This window comes from Phoenix dactylifera, chromosome 1 (genome assembly GCF_051530095.1).
Source record: "Phoenix dactylifera cultivar Ajwa chromosome 1, Ajwa_hap1_PhDact_Kaust_v1.1, whole genome shotgun sequence".
Lineage (NCBI taxonomy): Eukaryota > Viridiplantae > Streptophyta > Magnoliopsida > Arecales > Arecaceae > Phoenix > Phoenix dactylifera.
In genome coordinates, this window is record NC_143190.1 from 43738017 (window position 1) to 43762166 (window position 24150).

General features: G+C 36.3%; 1 protein-coding gene and 1 pseudogene across 9 annotated transcripts in view; both read left to right on the top strand.

The window, feature by feature from the left end:
• Positions 1-24150, top strand: part of LOC103713953 (symplekin) — a 33390-nt gene that overhangs the window by 1551 nt on the left and 7689 nt on the right. For 3 of the 9 annotated variants that reach the window (XR_015967754.2, XM_008801014.5, XM_088702379.2), the window contains exons 3-20: positions 2499-2591; positions 3066-3168; positions 3312-3474; positions 4751-4925; positions 8489-8617; positions 8726-9343; positions 9477-10100; positions 10733-10801; positions 11627-11740; positions 11826-12071; positions 14720-14767; positions 15010-15150; positions 17138-17302; positions 17413-17475; positions 19569-19679; positions 19781-19864; positions 20016-20063; positions 20612-20686. Coding sequence is in view for 7 of the 9 variants with exons in the window: in XM_008801014.5 (XP_008799236.4) it covers positions 2499-2591; positions 3066-3168; positions 3312-3474; positions 4751-4925; positions 8489-8617; positions 8726-9343; positions 9477-10100; positions 10733-10801; positions 11627-11740; positions 11826-12071; positions 14720-14767; positions 15010-15150; positions 17138-17302; positions 17413-17475; positions 19569-19679; positions 19781-19864; positions 20016-20063; positions 20612-20686 (3069 nt within the window). In the remaining 2 variants the exon portion in view is untranslated. The remainder of the gene's footprint in view (positions 1-2498; positions 2592-3065; positions 3169-3311; positions 3475-4750; positions 4926-8488; positions 8618-8725; positions 9344-9476; positions 10101-10732; positions 10802-11626; positions 11741-11825; positions 12072-14719; positions 14768-15009; positions 15151-17137; positions 17303-17412; positions 17476-19568; positions 19680-19780; positions 19865-20015; positions 20064-20611; positions 20687-24150) is intronic. The other 6 variants (XR_015967760.2, XM_008801015.5, XM_088702382.2 and 3 more) reach the window with 3 other exon arrangements.
• LOC113463171 (5S ribosomal RNA) lies at positions 21961-22079 on the top strand (annotated as a pseudogene).

Below are 24150 nucleotides of genomic sequence, written 5' to 3' on the forward strand. Positions count from 1 at the left end.
ACAAGAAGAATTACAGGGCAATGAGATATATGGGGCTAACAGTGAGAAGATGTAATGCTTGACTAGGTTGCTTCCCTTGACATATTTATTATACGATATCTAGTTTATGTGCTGTTTACTTGACTCCATCATTCACGAGTGATTAATATTTTAAAATTTATCATCTTAATCACAACATAATAAAACCCTCAGCTTCACTACGTTATTAGTGGTGTTAGGCACCAATTATAAATAAGAAAAAAGAATCCGATAAAAAAGAAAGGAAATGGTTTTATTGCAGATCCTGCGAGGCAAAAATGCCTTTTGAATTGTTTAGCATCATATACAATTACTACTTGATCTTGAAGACGAACTTGTATGGCATCTTGGACCTGTACAGGAAAATTATGTTGATCGAGGCAGGGAGTGACATCGAATGCGGCACTTATCTTCTCCTATATATTGACGTGAATATCTCTATCCATAATGGTCGGAGCTTGCATTTAGGTTGTAGCACTTTGCATGACTCTTATGTCTCATATTTTGTAGGAAAATTGATTACACTTTAAATAACAAAATGTTATCGTTTCTTTAGCCCCGTAAAGAAATTTGTATGCATCATGCTCATCAGCTATAAATTTTTAAAGCTAACTGCAATGTCCAATACTGCCATTGGTTGCTTCACATGACCATGGTATGATGGGTGTATCTAGGGTTTCATAGGTTGGGTCAGTTTGGAGCCTAAAACCAAACCGATTTAAACAAGTTCCCTAAAACCAAAATCAGACCAAGCTGACCATCTATGAAAATCGGTTGAAATTGATCCGGGAAATTCGGTTCGATTTGGTTTGGTATATCGAGTTGATGTTCAATGGGTTGGGCTAAGTCTAAACAAAAAAAATATTTTATACATAAGAGAAAATATAAAAAAATTAAAAGTGAATATGATATATATATATATATATTTGTGTGTGTAGGGTTGGTTCAGCTTGAATTTTTTTTTTTTTTAACTCAAAGTGAAACCGAACTGATTATTTTTTTCTTCAGTTGAAGCCTTTCTCAAACCAACACCGAACTAGATTTAGAAAAAAAAACAATATAAACCCAACTGAAAAGGCCGGTTCGGTTCGGTTTCGCAGTTCGGCCGGTTTTAGTGCACACCCTTAAGTGTATGGTTTTTATACAAGGGTGAGGAAGCTAGAGTGGGCTGCCATAATGACGGTCTATCACTCCCATCATCTAAAAGTGGTGAATAGTCATAATTTTGTGAACCCATGGCTATCTCTATTTCCAATCTCTTTGAACTTGCAATAGTTTTTTAGGCATTGAGACATGGGTTAGCCAAAAAGATACTGTCTCAAAGTGTGTATTTGCCTGTTCAAAATACACAAACAATGAGGAGGTTGTGTCCTCAGGAACCTGATAGTGCCAATGACACATCATTGTGACGTTTTAATGCTATACACTTGTATTCTGTTGGCATATGCCTTGCACGAATAGATTACTGTTTATAAAAAAATTAGGATCATAAGTAATCCAGGATAATTGTGCTGATATTATTGAACATAGGTGCTGCATTGTTATTTCAAGTAATTTGTCACTTAAATAATATTAAATAAGCATGCTCCAACATTGAGAATATAAGTATGTTCAAGATTAATAATACAAATGATTGGGTGCAGAAAAAATTTCTTTTATATTAATTACATATTGTTGGATTTGCAAGGTGTACTAAATACTATGAAGGCGTATGTTGTGTGTTACTCTGATTTGTAATATTTGGCACTATGTGTAATGTGAAATGCTGTCAGCTTGTCCTGTTTGTAGATTGGGCCTTTCGCTTTCTTAAAATAATAAGAAAGAAATGAAACGGAAGAGTCTAGATCATAACGTAACAAGATAGGAATTTGTAAGCACGAATTAAAAACACAAAGGCATATTGCAAGCCCATAGTAATTTTTATTAGTCTTAATGAGCATCTTCCATGTCAGTATGCATTGGCATAGACTGATTTATAGCAGTATAGAATAATATTTGATACAGAGGTACATACCCTGTGTCATGCTAATAGCCTACCGGCATGGTATGTAATATATATGTGGGATAGCATAGATGGCATAACCCTTGGTTCTATCCCGCTACAATATGGATAGACATCATGGCAATCATATTTATATATATTTATTTATATATTTACCTAATAAATGTTTATATATTCATATGTTTACTTATATATACTTATTTATTTTAAGGTTTCATTGTCAACTTTAGAATTAGCATTCTTTCATTTTTTTTAAAATAAAACCTTATCTTTGCTTCCTTCCTTGTTTACATTGTATTTTCGATCTTTATGTTTAATTTGTTATCGTTTCACCTCTACTAATGCTTTTCTTGTCACTGTCTGATCATCACTTCTTTTTTTTTTTTGGTGCATCAATATCACTTATATATAGTTTTTTTTTTCTTTTTGGTTTTTGGGATGCCATGTGACAATGTTTTTGTGTTCTTTTAAAATATAGCTTCATGATTTTGGGAAGGTCGAGGCTTGGCTTGAGGAAATATGGTCCTGGATGGTTCGTTTCAAGGATGCAGTTCATGGCATCGCTTTAGGGGTAGGCTTTGAATTATCCAACCCTCTGAATATATTTGATTTTTTTTTTCAACTTTGGAGCATGACATTTATTTTATTGTTAGAGTTTCATAACTTGAAATCTTTCTTATTTGTATAAATTCTAACTTTTACAGTTTTTTTAATAATATCTATGTCTATATAGTCCTCTTATGCTGTAAATACCCCACCTTTTTTTGTCTGGTTTCATATTTATGCAACAGCTCATGACCTGACTAGAGAATTTGGATTTTTTAAAAAGTTTTTTGATGAACAGGTAAAAGTGAGAGTATACTGTCATACTTGTGCCATTTGATTTTGCTTATTACGCTAGCTCCTTCCACTGTGGACTGTTGCAGTAGTGTGACACTAAAAGGCTTTAAGTCATAACAGTTTCTTTGCAAATGAAGTGGTGCATCTCTTGAATTTGATTTCAAAATATTGGCTAATTGTCCTTTCTCTGGAACTTGTGTTGTAGCCTGGATCTATTGCAAAGAAGGTGCTCGCTGTAAAATTTCTTGAAATTTGTGTTTTATATTTCACACCTGATGCAAATGATAATGGAGTACATTGTGCTGAAGGTACACTCTCTGGCTCTACAGTTAAAGTGATGATCATTGAAGCTTGTGCAAAATCCTCTTTCAGCAGACAACATGTGCAAATTATGATATAATCTTGACAAAGTAGAATATTCAGTCAATCTGCTTGCTTATTTTTTTCATAGGAAAAGAATGGAGCTTCAACGTTTCACAGTTAGCTCAAGGCCATTCAACTGTCAATCCGGCCTCTCTGGAATCTGAGGCAAACAGAATTGTTTCCCTTCTGCTGGATATCTTGCAGTCAGCTAATACTCTTCGTGGTTCCTTTGTAATTGCTGTTATTAACTGGTGAGTCTTTCACCTTTTTTTACATTATTTTCAATTCTCACATTGACATCCCCGGCCCATATGCAAGGGATGTGGAGTTCTGATGCTAATGGTGAGACACATCATGTTTCCAATCAAATTGTGAAATACATATCACAGAACATTCAGGACAACGGCGGGCTCCTAGGTTTCTAGGCACCCACCTAGGCATCAACCTAGGTGCCTGGGTGGCTGCCTTGCTCAAAGACCTGCCTGCACCAACCTTGTTCTGCATCAGTTAGACTGGTATACAATATTATTAGCTCGAAGTCCTTAGGGTCATTTATCGTCTGGTCATGCTGTTAACAAAGGTTTTATGTCTTTTAGTTTCTCTAATTAAGACCAGATTTTCATCATGATTCTGTTTGTTGCAGCCATAATTGATATGCACTTGTGGGAGCTTGAATTCTGGCGAATACTCTATTAAATGTTAGTTGTTTGATTTGTAGTTTTGTTCTAGATCATAGCCCCTTGTTTGCAAAACCTAACTCATCAGAAACTTGTCTAATTTCATTTCCACGTCGCATGTTATGCATACATCCTGAACTGGTTCTTTATTGTCTTTGATCCAAGTCTGTGTTCTGTCTGGTACAATATGCTTTCTGATTATCTTTAGCTTATGGAGATTTTCATAATTGTAACCTGCATTTTAAGTTTGCCTTTCTTGCATCCACTTAATTATTGATTTTGCTTTTTTTTTTGTTGGTGGAATGATACACATTTAAGGATCCCCGGATGATGTTGCCTCCAAGACTAAGCACGAGTTGGGGAATAGACATTTAGCAGACACTATATACACATTTATTAAACATCCAATACACATGGTCCGAATATCTGATGCACATTGTTGAGACTACCTCCTGCTGCTTACATCTAGGGGAAAAATCATTGGGGACCCCTAAATGGGTATTGATTTGCAAAAGAAAATTAATGTTAACCTTTCTTGCAGAATCGGTAAGTAAGTGGACTTTGCAAAATCCGCTAAAGGTGATGGTAGATCCGTATAGTGGTTTGGTTTATCTTTATTTTGGTGTACACATTAGCTTTTCATTGCACCATTGTTTCATTAGTTTTATGAGACTATGAATATGTATAAGATCTGTTTAGTGTTTGGTTTATCTTTACCTTGGTGTGCACATTAGCTTTTCATTGAAACTATTGTTTCTTGTAGTTTTATGGGACTGTGAATATGTATAACAGCAATGTGTCTCCACCTGAATATCTCTTTTTTCATTAACATTGCTCCTGTGATTTTCAGTCTTGCAGCTACTGCAAAGAGCAGACCAGTCCACTACAACTTGATTTTGTCGGCATTGCTTGGTTTTGACCCTGATTTTGAAACACTAAAGGAAGGTCATGCTGCAAGCATCCGGTATTCTTTGAGGACTGCCTTTTTAGGATTTCTACGGTCTAACCATCCATCTATTATTGAGGTAAACTTCTTTGCTCCTCCCTAAGATGTTCCTATAATCTGTTATTCCTTTACTAACCAGAAGCATCAGTCTACATTGTCGTATACATAGCCATCCATGCAATCATTAGAAGAAATTGGAGAATGTGCTTGTATTTTTTGTTATTTCAAGAGTTCTTATCTGATATATTGGATTTTAGGAGTCTATTGTTATGTTTTTTACATGCGCAATACAGTCTTTGTTGTTATTAGTGTAGAATGTCATTGCTCATCTGATCATAAAATGTACCCTATCTCTGGCCAAGTTACAGTTTATAACCCTATATTTTGGAGTTCACACTCCCATATTTATGCAATGTGTTATTTCTTTTCCCCCCAGAAGTAATGATTGCAAGCGTGCCATATTAGATGAGTGGGTCAATTATTTGCTCTGTTTGACTATACATTACGCTGTAGATTTAAAGTATCCAAGTCCCTTCTTTGGTGGTATTTTTAAAATCATGTAATGAATTTTCTACAAGTGTGACTGATGGTGGTGGTTGAGGGGCACTAGGTTTGTGATTTGGGAGGCCCTGACTCTCAACTCAATGCTGTTGAAGGTAGTCAGATTTACAATACCTCAATGATTGCAAGCGTGCCATATTAGATGAGTGGGTCAATTATTTACTCTGTTTGACTATACATTACGCTGTAGATTTAAAGTATCCAAGTCCCTTCTTTGGTGGTACTTTTAAAATCATGTAATGAATTTTCTACAAGTGTGACTGATGGTGGTGGTTGAGGGGCGCTAGGTTTGTGATTAGGGAGGCCCTGACTCTCAACTCAATGCTGTTGAAGGTAGTCAGATTTACAATACCTCCATCCCTGGAGTTGAGCTGAGGGAAGCATGGGCGGGCTTGAGTTATGCGAGACTCATTTTGAGGGCGGAATCTATCCATTCGGAGGGTGATTCAGCTATAGTGATTGATTGGATTGAGAGGCAGTTTGGGGTAGCAAATAGACACCCTCTACTCCAGGACATTTGGCAACTTGGGAGGAATTGTGTCACATTCCGGGCTAGTCATGTCTACCCTGAGGCTAACAGGGTTGCGGACTGGGTTGCCTCTTTTGTGGCGGAGCATTCTGGCGATGTGTTGTGGGCTAATTATGTGATTGTGCTGTCCCCCTTCTGTGATATTTATTTTCTGATTTTATTGGACGTAGTATTCATACTAGATTAGTGTGACTCGTCCAGCCTATAAAAGAAAAAAGAATAGTGCTTTATTTTATGGCATTATTCTTTCAGATGTCTTCTCAATGGAGGACAAATTCCTCTCATCTATCCTACCTATTCTATGAAGAGTTCATCCATGATCATAGAGTAATTTTAACTTCGGGTCTGTGTTTGAGCTCATACCTGTTTAGTTAATTAAGATGGCATTTTATTTGTTCTTCAGTCTGTATTTGTTTTCTTCTGTAGCCCATGCAAGAATTGTTCTATTGACTGATTTATTCAAACAAATATTGACAACAATAGGCATACTTCTTTAGATAACACAAATATTTTCTACATTAATAACAGATACAACCATGCAGTTCAGAATATTTGGAAAATGAAAAGGAAGAATAAAGAATTTTTAAGACGATAATCAATGGCTAATTTTTAAAACTTGAATCCTATGGGCAAGATTAGTATTTGCTTGTACTTGGTCTGTGCTTCAGCATTTTGGAAGTTGATGAACAAATTTTGATCTCTATAACAATATAAGAGAGTGATCATGCTTTATTTGGACCTTAGTTAATTTTTTGTTTGAATTTAGAGCTTAAAATGGATTTGCACATCTGATTCCTGACATGCTTGGTAGAATTTAATCAGTATTGCAGAAGTAAATCAGTATAGGTTCTATTGTTGACATAATTTAAAATCTTATCAAGTTCTGTTCAATATAGTAGATCTGGTAGTTGGCATGCCATCTATTCTTTTTACTTGGTTGAGATACAAAGCATAGTTTAGTGTCATAGTAGACAAGATTGTGGTGGTGTGAACAACCACCACATTATTAGTCAAAAAGCAGAAGGCCATACCAATCTTTTGCATTGTTGTGCTATCATTATTGGTGATTTAGAGATAAGTATTAGCATATAGTACAAGATGCATGCCTCAGAACATGATCCTATGTAATCTAACCAAAATTGTATAAACACTTAGTCTGAACTGGCAGCGATGGAAATCTATGGGTTCAATCTACAGCCGTCTTTGCATCATCCTTTTCCTTTGACATCTTGTATCTCCCCTTAAACTTTAACGAGTTACTTGAGAACAAGAAGCAGCAAGGACTCAAGTACCGTCTGTACCGAACCAGACTGGTCATGGATTGGCACTTGGGATGCTCCAAGGTGCTTGGTTTTGAGTGAACTAGGCTGAACCGAGAGGCACTGCTTGGTGGTATGTGGTACTTACCAGCATGCATATCTGAACTCCCGATCGCATTTAATCTGAACTCTGTTTTTTAATATAAAAACCTGAGATCTGTTTTAGACTTTTTATTTAGAGACATTTATCTATTTATATTTTGATATCTCTGATATTTTTTACAAAATAAATTCTTTGATATCTATATTCTTTTATCAATTTTGCCCGGCAAAATTTTGATGATTGATTGGGGTGTATTGGTGGCTGCCTTTTCCGCTAGAACAAAAAACTTGATATATTTTTTTTGAATTTTGGTAGCTTCAAGAGGCAAGGAGAAGATTGGAGGCTATATATTAGTCATTTATTATTTATAATTTGATATCCTGCTGTCATGCATTATCATAATAGTGCTGATAATAGGAAAAAAACTCTAAGGAAAGTGTTAGATACTTTAGTGTTATTTCTTTGATATATATTTGCATGTTTTATACAAATTTTAATTTGATTATTTAAGATTAATATATTTATGACATCATGCTGATATCATGGTTCAATCTCAGTTGACCTGAGTCTGAATCAGTGACTTGTAATCTGGATTGATCAAAACCATCCTGGTTCTAAAGCATTGCTGACAAGGGAATTTGTTAAGCTTGAAGTGGAAATGGATGCACATGCTGACAGGTTCCAGTGGCAAAGAAGAATGCCTAAGCCAACATAAAGAAGTTGGAATAAAACATATTTTTCAGTTTTTTGATATTCTGCTTAGTTCTTGTTGAAATATCACCTTTTCTACATCTATATATCTTATGGAATATGGTGTCCTCTGCTTTACCCATATGAAGGTTTTCAACATATCAAATTCCCTCTTGGCTAGAATGCATATCTTTTTAGTTAGAACTACAATTTAACTAATTTCTTTTTTAGTAATTCAAATTTAGTTGTTTTCAGTGTGGTATGTATATCATAATTCCTTGGAACTACTTTGTTATGTTATCCAGGACTTTTGTTTATATTTTTTTTCTGTGCTTGATTATAATAATTGTGGCACTCCAAATGGGGAATTGGCTTAAGAAATAAATTCTTAGAATCTTGCATTTCGTCACATGCATGGACCATCATTTTATTTTATGTTAAATCCTAGTAATCATATTCTGAATTCAGCTACTAACAGCTGTTTTCCTTTTTTAATTCAGTCAAGAGACAAGTTAGTAAGGGCCTTGCGAGCAATAAACCCTGGGGAAGCAACTGATCAAATTATACGTCAAGTAGAGAAAATGTCCAGAAGTACCGAACGCATATCTCGTGATAGTCGTGCTAGCAAAGTGAGTTTTTATATATTTTTCTCAATTAAGTTTCTTACCACAAAGGCCAGTTATTTCATCGTCTCTAAACTTGCATGGTCTCAATCAGTCCTTGTCTCATGTCACCAGGATGATCCTCCATCCGGCCAGATATCTGTGTGTGACGATCTGATGAGGAAGAGGCCTGCATCACAACCTAGTGCAAATCCTGCTATTTCTGATGAAATGGCTGCCAAGAGAACAAGACTGAACACAGCTACCATCCCAACTCCGCCAGCTCAAACTGCTTGTGATTTACAGATTGATGATGATGGTGCTGTGAATGATCTTTCTTCTAATGCATCTCTGATGGATAATGATTTGACTCCAGTTGAAAAGATGATTGCCATGATTGGTGCTCTACTGGCAGAAGGAGAAAGGGGTGTTGAGTCACTTGAGCTCCTCATCTCGACTATGCAGGCGGACCTTTTGGCTGATATAGTAATAGAAACTATGAAACATCTACCGACGAACCCATTAGACTTATCTGATAGGCATAGTAACCTGCAAACAAATCCGCAGAGACCTTCCTCCAGTTTCTCATCACAAATTGTGTCAACTACCTCGGCCACAATTTTTGTCCCATCTTCTGCAGCATCTTCCCAACTTGCATCAACTGCAGTTGCTTCTAGTGGAATCAGCACGCCGACATCTGATGCGTCTTCCCTCCCTAATCTTCTTCCCGACTTTAAGCGTGATCCACGAAGGGTATAGTTTTTAAAATTACTTGTGGAGCATAGATATCTCTATCTGATTTTACATTTTTTTAATATATATATATATTATTTTAGCATCAGGTATTATATTGTATGATACTCTAATTGACACTAACATACTCTAGCTTCAGGATCCTCGTCGACTTGATCCACGCCGTGCAGTGGCATCTGTTAGTTCACACTCCGAACCTTTGAACTTGGATAATATCGACATGCAGCCTGGGCTGCATCATTCATTAAGTAAACATCTTCATGCTTCGGACGTCATCAAAGTTGAAACTCCTCCTGTATCATTGATTTCCAAGAGTGAAACTGAGCTCTATGAAAGTTCAACTGATCCTGTGATTGACCACTTAGCTTCAAAAGAAAAGTTAGATGTTCTAGATGATCCAATGGAACCAGAGCCATCTTTAAATGTTTCTGCCCCATCCAACTCAGAACTTTCTCCTGTACATGCTTTTGACCCAGAGCTGGCAGCATCCACATCGTCTGACATTACTGCAAATGAAGATGTTGATGGTAACATGCCAGAATGTGATCAATATTCATCACCTCTCTCGGCAATGTCGGTCATTGAAGATAACTCTCATGATTTGCCTGCACTTCCACTTCACATTGAATTGATGGATGAGCAGAAGAGGACACAGCAAAAGTTAGCAGTTACACGGATTATTGAAGATTACAAGCAAATACGAGCTACAGGCTCTGGTCAGGCATGCCTTCCATTACTTGCTCGTTTGGTGCTGCAGGTAGTCATTATTTCTTTATCTTATACATGTGCATACAACATGTAGGAATGTTCGCTCCCTGATGCTTCTCTTTTTGGCTGTCTCACAAGTGACAATTGAATTTGCCATCATAAGTAGAATTTACAGCCAGATAGTATATTGCAAATACTGCTTATAATACTAGCCAAACGTTTCAGGACTAATTTAGACATTTTCTTGGGGTGTTAAACTGGATTTCTAAATTTCCTTTTTCAGTATTGAGCAACGGAGCCTCGTGAAAAAACCATATATCTGTGTTATATTCTCGTACTTACTTTGTCAAAAATTCAAAAGCATGGAAAACTGGTTGGTTAAATCATCATCTTGGCAAGCTTTTCTTATCTATTCATGAAAGGGATATATGTTCAACTCGTTAGTCCTTTCATTGGTTTCTACTTTACATCTGTTTAGCTATATTATAGCCATTTATTTTATTTTATTTTATTTTTATGCCATCGTCTGCTTATAATGATTCACTAGTGTTTTTCTTGAGATTGGTTATATGAGGTGGAAATGGCAATATAAAGTTCTTCTAGTTGATGTCACTTGAAATACTTGATTTGGTGTATTCCTTCTTGTTTCTCCATTTTAACTTAATCTTTCCCCATTGACAGGCTAATGCTGATGATGACATCATCAAATTGTTACAAAAGCATATTATTTCAGACTATCATCTTCAGAAGGTACTCTCATTAGGATGGCAGAGTGTCATTAATGTTACCTTTTTTTATTTTTCATTACATGTCCATATATTATTTTTGTGGTTGCTAATTATTCGATAATTGGGTATTCATAAAAGATCATGTTGCCCAATGTGGTAAAGTGATGATTGGTTCCCCCCTGAAATTCTCTTTTCCTTCCTCTCCTGGGTTTTTTGAGTTTAGTTCACATTTTAGATTCTTGTTTAATGTTTTAATTCAATGCTTGTTCTAATGTTTTTAAATTCTTCTTTTGCCTCCAATTTACGTAGCTTGCTGATAAAGGAAGAATAATCTTGATGTTTGACCTTGAATCAAAATCTGTGTTGGTGACCTATAACACTGATCTTATGCTTTGCCCCTGCTCTTCTCCTACAAATTTACTGTCTCCTGTTCTCCACTGCACCTTTATTTTTTATTTACTGTCTTTTTTTTTATGCATAGGTTCCATTGCATACCTTTAACTATTTCAGTTTATGCTGATTTTAATAGTTGACTAAAATAATATGCTTTCCTATACTATGTGTTACTGATACTTTTTATAGCTTTATAATTGACATGCTTTGTTCTAGCATTCAGTAATAAATTGAAGCTCACTTCTTGAAATAAATCTGAACTTTTTTTTGATGGATATATGAATGTCTAATTATGCAATTGTTGATGCGGAACAAGGACTTTATTATGCCAGGTATGTTTAAAGATTGCTGTGCTTTTCATATGTATTGCAATCGGGAGTAAAATCTGCAGTCTTACATAATGTATGGTATTACAACATTCACAATCATAACTCAACTGCTTTGTTTTTCCCAGGGCCATGAGCTTGCTATGCATGTCCTTTATCACCTACACACAGTCATAATCTCTGATCTAGATGAGAGTTCTTCCTCTGCTACTAGTAGTTATGAGAAGTTTCTTTTAGCAGTTGTAAGTATTGTTTATTTTCACATGTTTGTTGAATTTGTGTCTGTAAAATGTCATGGAGGTTCTTTTTTTTTGGGATGTGGAGCAGGCAAAGGCATTGCTTGATTCCCTGCCAGCTTCAGACAAATCATTTAGTAAACTTCTGGCTGAAGCTCCATTTTTGCCCAACTCTACGTTGAAGTTGTTAGAAGATCTTTGTCATTCACATGGTTACAGTCACCTTGGAAAAGATACTTGTGATGCTGATCGTGTTACTCAAGGCCTTGGTGCTGTGTGGAGCCTCATTCTGGGTCGTCCTCCAAGCCGACAAGCTTGCTTGGATATTGCTTTAAAGGTTTATTGTTCTGTCCATGAGAATTAGTCTAGTCTCGTCTCCAACATACACAAATTGTTAAAGATATTGACTATTTCAGTTAAACAATGTATGGACTTCTTGTCTATAGATATACAAAGTGCCATCATTTAAATTTTGGGAAGAATTTAAGTACAATGTGCTTGTGCTGTTTAGGACTGGTACCATGCTAGTGTGTGATGCCAAGTATTGCATGACTTGCATTGAGACAAAAGGAAGATAACACTTGCTAGCAGATACACTAAAAGCATGCCACATATGCTAGGAAAATCCTATTGTTATTTTAGGATGCTTTTGATCACCCTATATAATAAGTAGATACATGTTGATTTATACCTCTCGTAATTTACAAGAAGATATGACCTTTCTAAAGGCGAATCTAGCAACTTAAGTCATGTTAAAGACAGATTTTTTTATTGTATGGTACATTTGGCTACTTTACGTTGGCAAGAAGATTTGTTTTAAACATTCATAATTTAAGAATTTGATTTTTCAGAACAAATTTGGCATCTGCATCTTCATATTAATGATACAATAGTACTACTAACAATCCTAAGTATATGCCAATTATGTAAAGAGTTTTAACTCAAACTACTATATACTTGCATTATATCGGACTCAAAGCATAAATTTTTTGGTAAAGTTGAGAGTTTATGAAAACCAAATGGATCCAAATAAGATATTTTACTCTGGTTAGGTTCTCTGTGTGGTTTGGCCACATGTCGACCTATATCAATGTAGCGTATTATGATGATTGTATAACATGCTAGTCAATAAAGAATGATGCATACCAAACTTTGTCAGGTATTGTTGCCACACTAAACCATTGGATACAGACTGGTATTGTAGTTCTTGCTATATGGTTGTGATGTGTGCTGGTCTATAACCTATTGTAAGACTATATTATGCTATAGCCTCATCAGGTGAATACATTGTCTTGTTCTTTAATTCTAATAGTTTTTATAACTAAATGGTATCAAAGCACATGATTGTCATTTTAATCCTTTGTAATGGGTTAGAAGGTTGACGTTGAGAGGTTGGATCATCTCATTGTCATTTTCTACTCTCATTTTTGTTGTTGTTACCTAGGTGCCTAGGCATTTCCTTATCAAAGCCACCTCGCCTATGCTATGTGAATAGAATGATTTTGTAGATTAAAGGATATAAGGAAGTTCTCTAGATCTACCTTAAGCTTTAGAGCATAGTTCACTATACCGATCCGAATTGGGCGGTTTGGAGCGTACCGAGCCAAATTGACGGGGAATCAGGATGGTTCCCCCTGTTGGTTTGGTATAGAGGTCGAACCCTCCACCGATCTTTTGGTTCAATTAAAAACAACTCAATTAACTTGGCTCAATTAATCCCCCCTACCTCCCTCCTCCTCAGAGCTCGGTTCCCTTGTCTCAAGATTTTGAGAGACCCCCATCCTGCTGCTCGCGATCGTAGCACCCCCTCCTGATGATCGTTTGGAGCACTCAAGAGTCGCAATGCTGCCCGCCGGTGTCACCGATGAAAACCCCCTCTCCCTCCCTCCCTCCCTCCCTCTTCCTCTCTCCTTTTCTTCCTCTCCCCCTCCCTTTCCCTCTTCCCCTCCCTCTTCGACTATCCATATATTGGTGTGCCTTATAACACCCTGGTACGGACTTGTACCGTATCAGACTTGTTGCCGACCAGTACGTCCCTCGATACTGGTTCGGCGAACCTTGCGTTAGAGGATAGGTTTGTTATTAAGCAAATGATTTTTTGGGTTATTATATTATAGAAAAGTTCGATCAAATTTTAGCCAACAGTACAGATTTTTTTGTAGGCTAAAAGGAATAGCAAATAAGGTTTTAAATACGGGTGCCGAATCCCGTATCATTTTTCCAATCAGAATAGTGAAGTACGAGTATGGTACCGGTACTAATAGTACCTACTGAAACTAACATATTCCAAAAAAAGAGAAAATTCATCAATACCGACCAGTATAGCTGGTATGGCACTGCAGGTATGTAACGATATGGACTGGTATAGACTGGGAGGGCTATTATATACTGGTACACTTGTTTTGTCATCCCGCACCTGTACTAGTGCTAGTTCTGTTCCAGAATATAAATTGTGCCACATGATGATGCTTGAATTTTTCAGGTGTACACCCTTTTGTTAGTGGACTTAATTTTTATGTCAAGAGGAATGCCTTAGAGGCTGTATGCTTAAGTCTGCAAACCAATGTACAAATGCCCCTTGAGAGGAGGAATTAATATAACAAGTTGTGAAAGGAAAAGGAGAAAGGTGATGGAGAAAAGAAGAGAGTGCATTTTCGGTTTTGCCTTCTCTGTAAACACTCTTTATATTCTTATTCATTTATGGCATCCAAGGCAGTCAAAGGATCAAATGTGCTCCTAGTATAGCCATTCACTTATAATATTTTAACTTGCTAGGCCCAACCAATTGGTTGAAAGCATGTCTCATTATGCCTGAACACTGCCCAAGTACATGACCAATTGTCTAGAACTAATCTGAATATCCTGAACTTAAAAATGATATTTATAAATTAGATGACTCGAGGTTTATCTGTTTTTTGTTTTCTTATTTTGAGTAATTCTGGTGATTGATTTTTGGCTAAAATTGGGTTTTAATTTGGAGTGCAGTGTGCTGTTCATTCTCAAGATGAAGTTCGGGCGAAAGCAATTAGACTGGTATGCACTCTTAGAGTTAGAATCAATTTTTTTCCCTTATAATTTTTCTGCTTCTGCTCTGGTCTTGTAGCAGCTTTGCCTTCGAAGTGCTCTATTTGGTGTTGCATCCATAATAACTATAGCCAACAAGCTCTATTCCCAATTCAGTTCTTTTGGTCATGATGTTCATAGCTTAATACGCTCGTTGCAATTTGTCCTTCCTGTGTTTTTTCCTGCTTTAACTCATAGACTATTTTTTTCAGGTGTCAAACAAACTCTATCCCCTCCGCTATGCATCAGACATTATCGAGCAGTTTGCAACAAGGATGCTGTTTTCTGTTGTTAATCAGCAAGTTTCAGAAGGAGAGTTCAAACCGGCATGCTCTAGTGAACAAAGATCAGAAGTAATATGAAACTTTCCTTTGCTAGAAGTATCATCTCATGTTTAGTGGTTTTAATTTTGGTTTTAGATCAATACATTAGACTGTGAATTTTGTTTCTTGTGTTCTTACCTTACCAACTTCAGTGATAGCATATCCTATATTGACACTATATACTAATGGGCACTTATTTTTGTTTGTAGGAATTATGTACTATGGTACTACTTGGCAACTTTCTAGTAGATTATTTTTGTATATGACCTATGTCCAAAAAAGTCAATTATTTTCTAATCTAGTTTCTTTAAATGCCATAAAACCATATGATTTCTTTCTACCATTAGGGGTTTAGTCTAATATAAGTAAATTCAATGGTACACTAGATACAATGAGGGCGGGCCTTGGCACATCAGTAAGGTTACTCCACCCTGATCTGAATGTTAGGGTTCGAAACACGTAAATAGCCTCTCTACATGTGAGGATAAGGTTGTGTACATTTGACCCTTCTCGGACCCTGCAATGGCGGGAGCTGCTTTCACTGTGATGCCCTTCTTATATATTACAAGTTCTGAAGACCTTGAGCTTGCCTCAGATTTTGATGTATAATACGACATAAACCACATACATCTTTTGTTATTCCAGTATTAAATTAGATCAAACATTTACTGCTCCTAAACTCTATTTTTTAGGGTCCTCTTTTCTGAGTTGATACTTGATACTGTTTCCTTTGTCAAAATTGTCATACTCTGTTCAGATGCACTGCCCTTGTTTTGGTCATTTGTATTTAACAAATGTAACCATATATTTATCTCGCCCAAGTAATGCTTTCAGAGAATAACAATGGCTATTGCTGATGAATATTAAACAAGCAATCATTTGTTACTCTAGAGAAGCTTGTTTTTAAGCTATTGCTGTTGGCAACTTTGATAGTTTGTTTGCTGCTGTAAATTTGCTGCATGCTCAGTGTGTGCTTAGTTAGGCTTATAACAAATTCTGGATAAAACTTGTTGAGGTACATTTTGTGATGAAGTTATTCAAACTATATGAAGTAACTAGATTGACCCAAATGTTAATCATCAAGTTTTGAATAACACATTTTATGTGAGAATAGTCATACTCATATCCATGTTTTTTTTCTTCTGAATTGTTTAATTGATCTTTTTCACCTTGCTTAAAATTTTGCTTTTGTCATTTGAAAAGAGAAGCTATCACTGCTTGGTTTTCGGTTATAGCATGCACACTAATGTGCTTGTTAACAAAAAAAAAAAAATGGAGAAAATGTATCTAAATATTTCTCTTATGACCTGAAGTTTCATCATTTTACCATTTATCTTCTTTTAATTAATTGGTGCATCTCTTATTTCATAAGAATTGTTTCCTAAAGTGTTGGAATTCTTTGTAGATTATCAGATATGCACAATTCAGGTTTTATGGAAACATGAAATTGCTTATTTTCTTTCATGTGTACTATTTAATCAGTCTTTGTTGCTCGGCTGCTGCTTCTCTTAGATAGTTAGTCTATCAAAATTCTGGCACAAACTTATATGCTGGAATTCGTTTAATTGAAATGAGAGGGGGCTGATTAATGTTGGATATTGCTCTTATAGGCAATTGGATTTATTCAATTGTGTTATCCATCATCAGTTCATTTCCCTTTGGGTCCATCGCTTGCAGGTGTTTTCTCTTCATCTTTGCCTGTAGCTTAGTCATTCATGGTTTCTCAGCCGCTGCTTCTCTAGGAATCTTTAAATTGTTCTTGATTTCACACTGAATTAACATTGATATTATCCATTTTGAGAAGGGGAATGACTTTTGATGTTGCTAATGTGTCCACTTAACCAGTGAATGTCTGTAGTCACTTAATATTCCTTAATGTCCTATAGTTTTACAAGTTCTGTTTGTGCTATAGTTTGACAATAAGATTGCTTATCTAGTCAAATTTACCTTTTAGTATATAGTAAGGCATCCTTTTTTTGTTCTTCCTAATTTAATTTTGTTCACTATCTTCTTTCAGACATGTAGTCAGGAAACCTCAATCAGTGGTTCCCAGAATTCTGAGGTCGGAGGTTCTGAGAGTGAATTTATAAAGGGTATCCAAACTTCTTTGTCAAGAGAACCAGCCATGTCTTTTTCTCAAGCCCAACAACAAACATCTTTGTTCTTTGCTCTTTGCACAAAGGTTATCTCTTTCGATTTGTAATATTGCTTGTGATATTGACAATTGGAGGTCTTGCTGAGAACTTGGTTTCTTTTTTGAGGATATTTGATATTGACTTTTATTTTGTACAGAAACCATGTCTTCTTAAGCTCGTATTTGACATTTATGGAGGGGTTCCTAAGGCTGTCAAACAGGTGCTTTTTTCATTATTTCTCATGCTTACATACATACTCATGCATGTACATGTGTGTACACACACACACACACACACACACACACACACACACACACACGTACAAACACATTCACATGCATGCAGACATGTACGGACATACATGCATACATGCATACACTCACATGCATGTGCACATATAGATGCATGTGCGTGTCCATGTATTTTTTCACAGACACATACAAATATGGATAAATATTTGGTAAGTATCCATATTGTTTATCAGTATCTATAATTTGGAGTACCTTGAAAATACAGATATATATTTCAAGAAACTCTTCCCTATGCATCAAGTGTACACAAAAATGGGTTATAGCAGTAGTGTTGTTTTGTTAAAATGGATGGTACAGCGTACCACACCTTTTCTAATGATCAAGATACCTCAAAATATGTATGGACCTAAATGCAGGGGTTTTTGATGGTCCATACTGTGAATCATATCAAAAGAGTTTCATGTCATTAAAATTGTCTCTTCCTGGTGTTCCATGTGCACTTGCGTCCAACTTAAACAGTCTTAGGTTTGGGCACTTGGATTCTTCCATCCATAAGTCCAGCCCACCATGATTTAGAACTGAGGCTTTGTCATTTCTCATGTTTGGTCAAGTATGTGAGTGCTTAACGACTCTGCAAAATGTCCTTTTTGTATCCTTGACCTAATTTCATGTCCTGATGGAAAAAAATATTGTATTTAAATAACAGCGGCATTGGTAGGACATAATAATGACCAATTAATTTTTGGCAGTAGTTAGAAAATTAAATGCTGCTGGCCTTGCTAGTGCCTTTCTTTAACATTTTTACTCGAATATCCTAATTCGATAACATAAAGCAAATGAATAGTTGTACCTATATGTTTACATATAATTGTGATTATACCTGGGATCCTTTACATCTATTGAAGAAGCATCATCAATTTACGAGTCTTATGCTTTTCCAGCATACGCATAAAACAGCAATCTTTAATGCTTAAAATCGAGGTTGACTTCAGTAAGATCTTTCACTAATAAGTTTGTACTTGACACCAAACAGACAGTGAACTTTACATGGAAGATGGAACTTCTTAATAAATATTATGATCTGTCATAGTATTTTACGTTCTAGATTACATTCTAGATTACTAAAAGAAATGCATAACTATTTTATTTTGAGTATTTTTTTCTTTAGTTATTCAACTGTTGCATCTGTGCACGTGCAAAACTGTACTGTGAAAGCATGAAATGAATTTGCTGGATGAACACAACATGACATGCATGTGGCAATATAGAAAATAGAAAAAAAGATACAATACAGCTGGTATAAAGCAATAATAAATATATATTTTCTACCTGTATGTAAAGACTAAAGAGGCATCTGTAAGGCATGATGGTTTATCACAATGATATAGTCATGCATAATATAGTTCATTGTCCAAAAACTCCACTATTAGTTATTATTTAGATCAAGAGATCACAGGCCATACTCCAGATTATAAAGTCAGCATCACAAACTTTAAAATTAACTATCATGATTAAGAGGTCAGCATTCATTTGAAGTAAAAAATAAAGAGAGAGAGAATGCATTCTCATCTCTTAAGGTATCCTGCAAGTATCTATGGAGTATGCTAAAGTATCTGAAGTGCTTAAATTAATTTGGAAAAAAAAGGATACTTAAAGAGTAAGCATGCAGCACATCCAAGAAGTATTGGTATCACTTGCCTATTAGATATAGATAGGCACAAGGTTCAAGTTTTGATTCTTCCTGAACTGTTGAACCACTTGATGTATAAATAGGATTTTTTCATAACATTTTTTTCTAGTTATTTTTGATGCTGTAGGTCATGCTTGAATGGGTGGATTTTCATTTTAAACATTCTGTCATATATTTTGGTTTGGGGGGATTGAAACCTTAATCCTATCAGAAGGATGGTAGCTCAACTTTCTTTTTCTTCCCACCCCCGACTCCCCCCCCACCCCCCTCCCTCCCCCCCCCCCCCCCCCGGCGCGGAAAAGAAAAAACACATAATATTTGTGCATATAGATATGATGATCATTTCTCTTATATAACTAGTTGATTTTGCAGTCTATTCATCGGCATGTTGCAGTCCTTGTGAGAACACTAGGCTCATCATATCCTGAACTGTTGCACATGATTTCTGATCCACCTGAAGGAAGTGAAAATCTAATAATGCTGGTATATTTTATTGCTTGTTTATCTTGTTTTTTTCTCTTGACTTGCTGTGTGTGACTTTTGCCAGTAATAATAGTTCTGGTTTTTCATTTGTTTTCCAAAAGGTATTACAAACTATGACTGAAGAAGCAACCCCTTCAGCTGAGCTAATTGCCGCTGTTAAACATTTATATGAGACTAAACTGAAGGTTCTAATTTTCTTGACCTAATGTTTCTCAGAGTAAATTTTTTCTGGGCATTTACTGGTTTTAGAAACAAGTGTGACCAAAGCTTGTCACTTCGAAGTATTATTGCTCTGTTCTATCTTTTATCTTCTAATTGTCATATGTCTCCTTCCAGGATGTTGCGATTCTCATCCCAATGCTATCTTCGCTTTCGAAAGATGAGGTATTGCTTTTGTATATATTTTTTCCCACGGTTTTATTTTTCAATTTGTTAGAAATTAAGAATGCCTTTTGATGATAAAAGCTATTAGTGGGGATAAAGCATGTGGTTTGTGGTTCATTCTGCATTGTTATCTGAATTTGTCAAAATATACTATGATGCTTATCAACTAGAGGTCATTTTCATACCCAGATGATTCTGACACTTAAATTTGTAAATTCCGATTAGGATTTGTTGTCAATTGCAGCAATTATCTGTTGAATATCCTAGTTGGTATCCACCCTATCACTCTTTTTTTGGTTAAGAAATGGCTCCATATATTGAACCACTGATAGTTAGAAATTTTATTATGGTTTTTTAGATGCAATCTAAATGAAGTGGAAATGCATTCCTTTTTCTTGCGCACGCGCGCGTGCGTTTTTGATTACCCTAGATGGCTTAATTGGTATTTAAATATGAGCTTGAACTTTTGGCTTGTTTACTGTATTAAGGTGTTCCTTGTGCCCATTATTTGCTTGAACATGTGGATCATGCAAATTACTTGCCATCAGGTTTTGCCCATATTTCCAAGGCTTGTTGATCTTCCATTGGAGAAGTTCCAAACAGCACTTGCTCGCATTTTGCAGGTAAAGAATCACACTTTCTCCACTAAATAATTTTAAACACTAGATTGTCAAGAGTGCACTATATGCTCTTTAGCTGTAAATGACTACCTTTTACACATGCTGTATTCATGTGTTGATCTCTTTGAAGTAAAATGATTCGACATCGACTAAAACCACATCTTATCATTCTTTGATTTTGTTCAAATATTCTACTTTGTGCTGTATCAGGCTGATGCGAGTACTAGCTTAACTGGCCACCTATTTGTCCTATAATGTTAGGTTAATTAATTTGCATGTCTTCTTTGTTTATTTACATTAAAATAATCCTTGGGGTATTCTGATAAAGCAGTTTGCAGCCTATACTATGATACTTGTATCACAACTGTGTTAATTTGCCGTCCTTTTCTCTATTCTGGAGTTCTGTCTGAGCATCATGGACTTTAATTCTGTGCATACGTTTACTTAAATGTGACACCAAATTTTTTGCTCGCTAAGTTCTCATGATACTAAAGCCTGGATTGTGGCCTGGGGATGATTTCATTAACTATTGTTGAAAAACCATGATTGCATGGTATCCTTTCTGTTGTCATAAATCACTGTAATTTTTGGATTATTGATGATTTATTGTTTGCACTTATGGTAGGCTGTCACTTATCTGTTTCATGTTATTGATCGGATGATCCTACCTTCTTTGCTTTGTGCTGGTCTTTTTTTGTGCGTCTTCGGATCATCTTAACTTTGTCCTTCTGTTTGATTTAAACTTTGCATAGTCAGCTCTAATTTCTACTCAGACATCTATATGAGAGAAGACAAATAATCAAAGTAAACTCCAAGGAGTTGTGTCCTACTGTGGTATATGCTTGTAAATGGACTTTATAGGAACCAACTTCTATAACTTCTTGCCATTACACAGGAACCGTGTTATTTGACTTCATCTGTTGATTAGTCAGTCTTTTTACCAAAAATGTGCCCTACACCTTTGGTTTATTATTATGTAGTTCTGAGCCTTCTCCATTGGTTGTTGAGCATCTTGAATCATTACCTGATGGCTACTCCTGTCATGTTGGCATGCTGTACGCTGTGTATTTATGTACCACTTTCTTTATTTTTGTGCCACCTTTCTACATTTTCCCTAGTTGATGAACTTATTCTCAGTTCTTAGACTTGTAAAACATGATCCCCTATTGTCATTATTTATAGTCAAAAAATGCAATTTTATAAGACGAGTCACTTTATCTTTAAAGATTAGTAGGATTGGAAACATAAAATTTGAGACCAATAGAAATCATGAATGTGGGTGCGATCATACCAGCACTAATGCACCGGATCCCATCAGAACTCTGCAGTTAAGCGTGCTTAGGCTAGAGTAGTAGTAGGATGGGTGACCCCCTGGGAAGTCCTCGTGTTGCACCCTTGCCGCATCCACACCCGTAGAGTGCGAGCTGCCGTTGTACCAAAAAAAAAAAAGAAATCATGAATGTAGAAAACTTTATTTAAAATGAAATTTCTGGTTTTGTGAATGGGGAGGGGTTGTGTATATTTTTGAATAATGCCCAAAAACCTACTTGTAGAGATTCATGTTTTGCATTTCTAAAAGCAAGAAATAAGGCAACATGTCATCATAATTAGTCCTGCTGAAGGCTGACTTCAGCCAGGCCTGTAAATTCTCTTGCCTTAGTTATTAATCATGATATATAATTATTTTTGACTCTCTATATCTGCTGGTGAAAAATAGGTCTAGCTTGAGTGGACATGGATCTGGCCTCTCAACTTGACCTTGTGGGAATGAGACCGGACCTGGCCCAGCTTCAATTTCAGCCTGCTGACCAATATATCCTATTCGTATCTGTTGAGATGGCGGAGTGGGTTAGATGGTACAATAACATGGTCCATTGCATACAAATCACAACCCTTCCTAAACCATTTTTATATCCTTTTTATTCTTTTATCCTTTGATGATTCTGGACATGGACTGTATCACAGATCTGTATATATGCATACTGCTAGTATCAAGGTTCGCCGTACCGGTACCGAACCCCGTACCGGTGCCGCATTAGTATAGGCGTACCGAGTGTCGGTACGGTACCGTACGTTCGGTACCGACCGTACCGACATTGGTGTACCGATACCGGTACCCATCGGTACGGGTACGGTACGCTCGGTACCGACTGGTACCGACCGGTACAGCGAACCTTGGCTAGTATATTGTCTTATCCTTTGGGTGTTAATGATTTTAAGGGTATATTTTCACCTATGGTAACTACATTTTAATAGCCGGAATCTTCTAACTAATGTAATGCACTCGTTTCGGAATCTTTCTAGAATCTCGAACTTGCACCTTCTTCCTAGGCACATCATGTAGTTCTGAAATGTCAACTTCTCCCACCCACTGCCGTGCCTGCCAAATCTAGCAACCAAGAACTAGAATGCTGAATTGGCTTTGGTAGTTCAATAATAGTAAACAATCTTCTGTATAGAAGCTTCTGCCTAGTAGCTGGTGCTGGTTATTAATTATCATGTTTCCCATAGAGGTGCAAAAGTGCTGAGCTGAACCAAGTATCAGGTTGCTCAGGCTCGGGTTACTATATTAAATAGCTGCTCAAGCTCAGCTGAAGTTCAAGCCGAGCTTCACATAATTTTCTCACATTCAGCTCAACTAAGCTTTGGCTGAGCTTTAGTTGGCCGAGTTCTCTTCTGTTTTCGCACAGTATGTTTGTGCTGCTCTTTCCTAGCTGAGCTGATTTCAAATGAGCTATGAGCGAGCTGAGCCCAAGCTGCTCATGAGCAGCTCAGTTCATTTGCTTCACTAGTTACCTCGATGCTCCAACTTTTGGGTTTGACATGTCAAACAGTTGGATGCCTTGGAAACACTTAGTAACACTTTCATGCCATAAAATCGTAATATCATGACCATTATATGCCACTTGAAACTCCATATTTATTCTCAAAGATCATCACCACAGGTTGTAAGCATTGATGTTCTCTCTTAATAAAGTTCTCTTTTAGAAGAAAATATTTAATTATAATGTTCAACATGAACGCGTGTGTTTGATTTTAAAAGGTGTTGTGTTGGATTCTTTTAGAGATTTGGATCCTTCTGTGTTCAAGCAGACAAATGAGAAAGGTTGATAGTTGTGTTCATGTGTCTGCGGGTGGTAGATTTTCATTTGAAAAAGATGATGCTATAGCCTATTTTTCTCTGTTGTATGTGTGTGAGTAGACAAATTCGATATGGTGTGCATGTGTATGTGTGTTTGGAGGCTGGGGGTTTTGTTTTTAAAAAGATGGTCTGATTGCTATGAAGCATGAATAAGTATACAGGATATAGATATGCATGATATGGATAGATGATTCAGATAGCTTGATACGGCAAATCTATAAAATAGGGGTAGGATAAGTCATATGTATGTATGTATGTGATAGCATGCATGCATGTGCATTGGTTTTGAAAGGTGATATAATAACCTATTTACTGGATGTACATG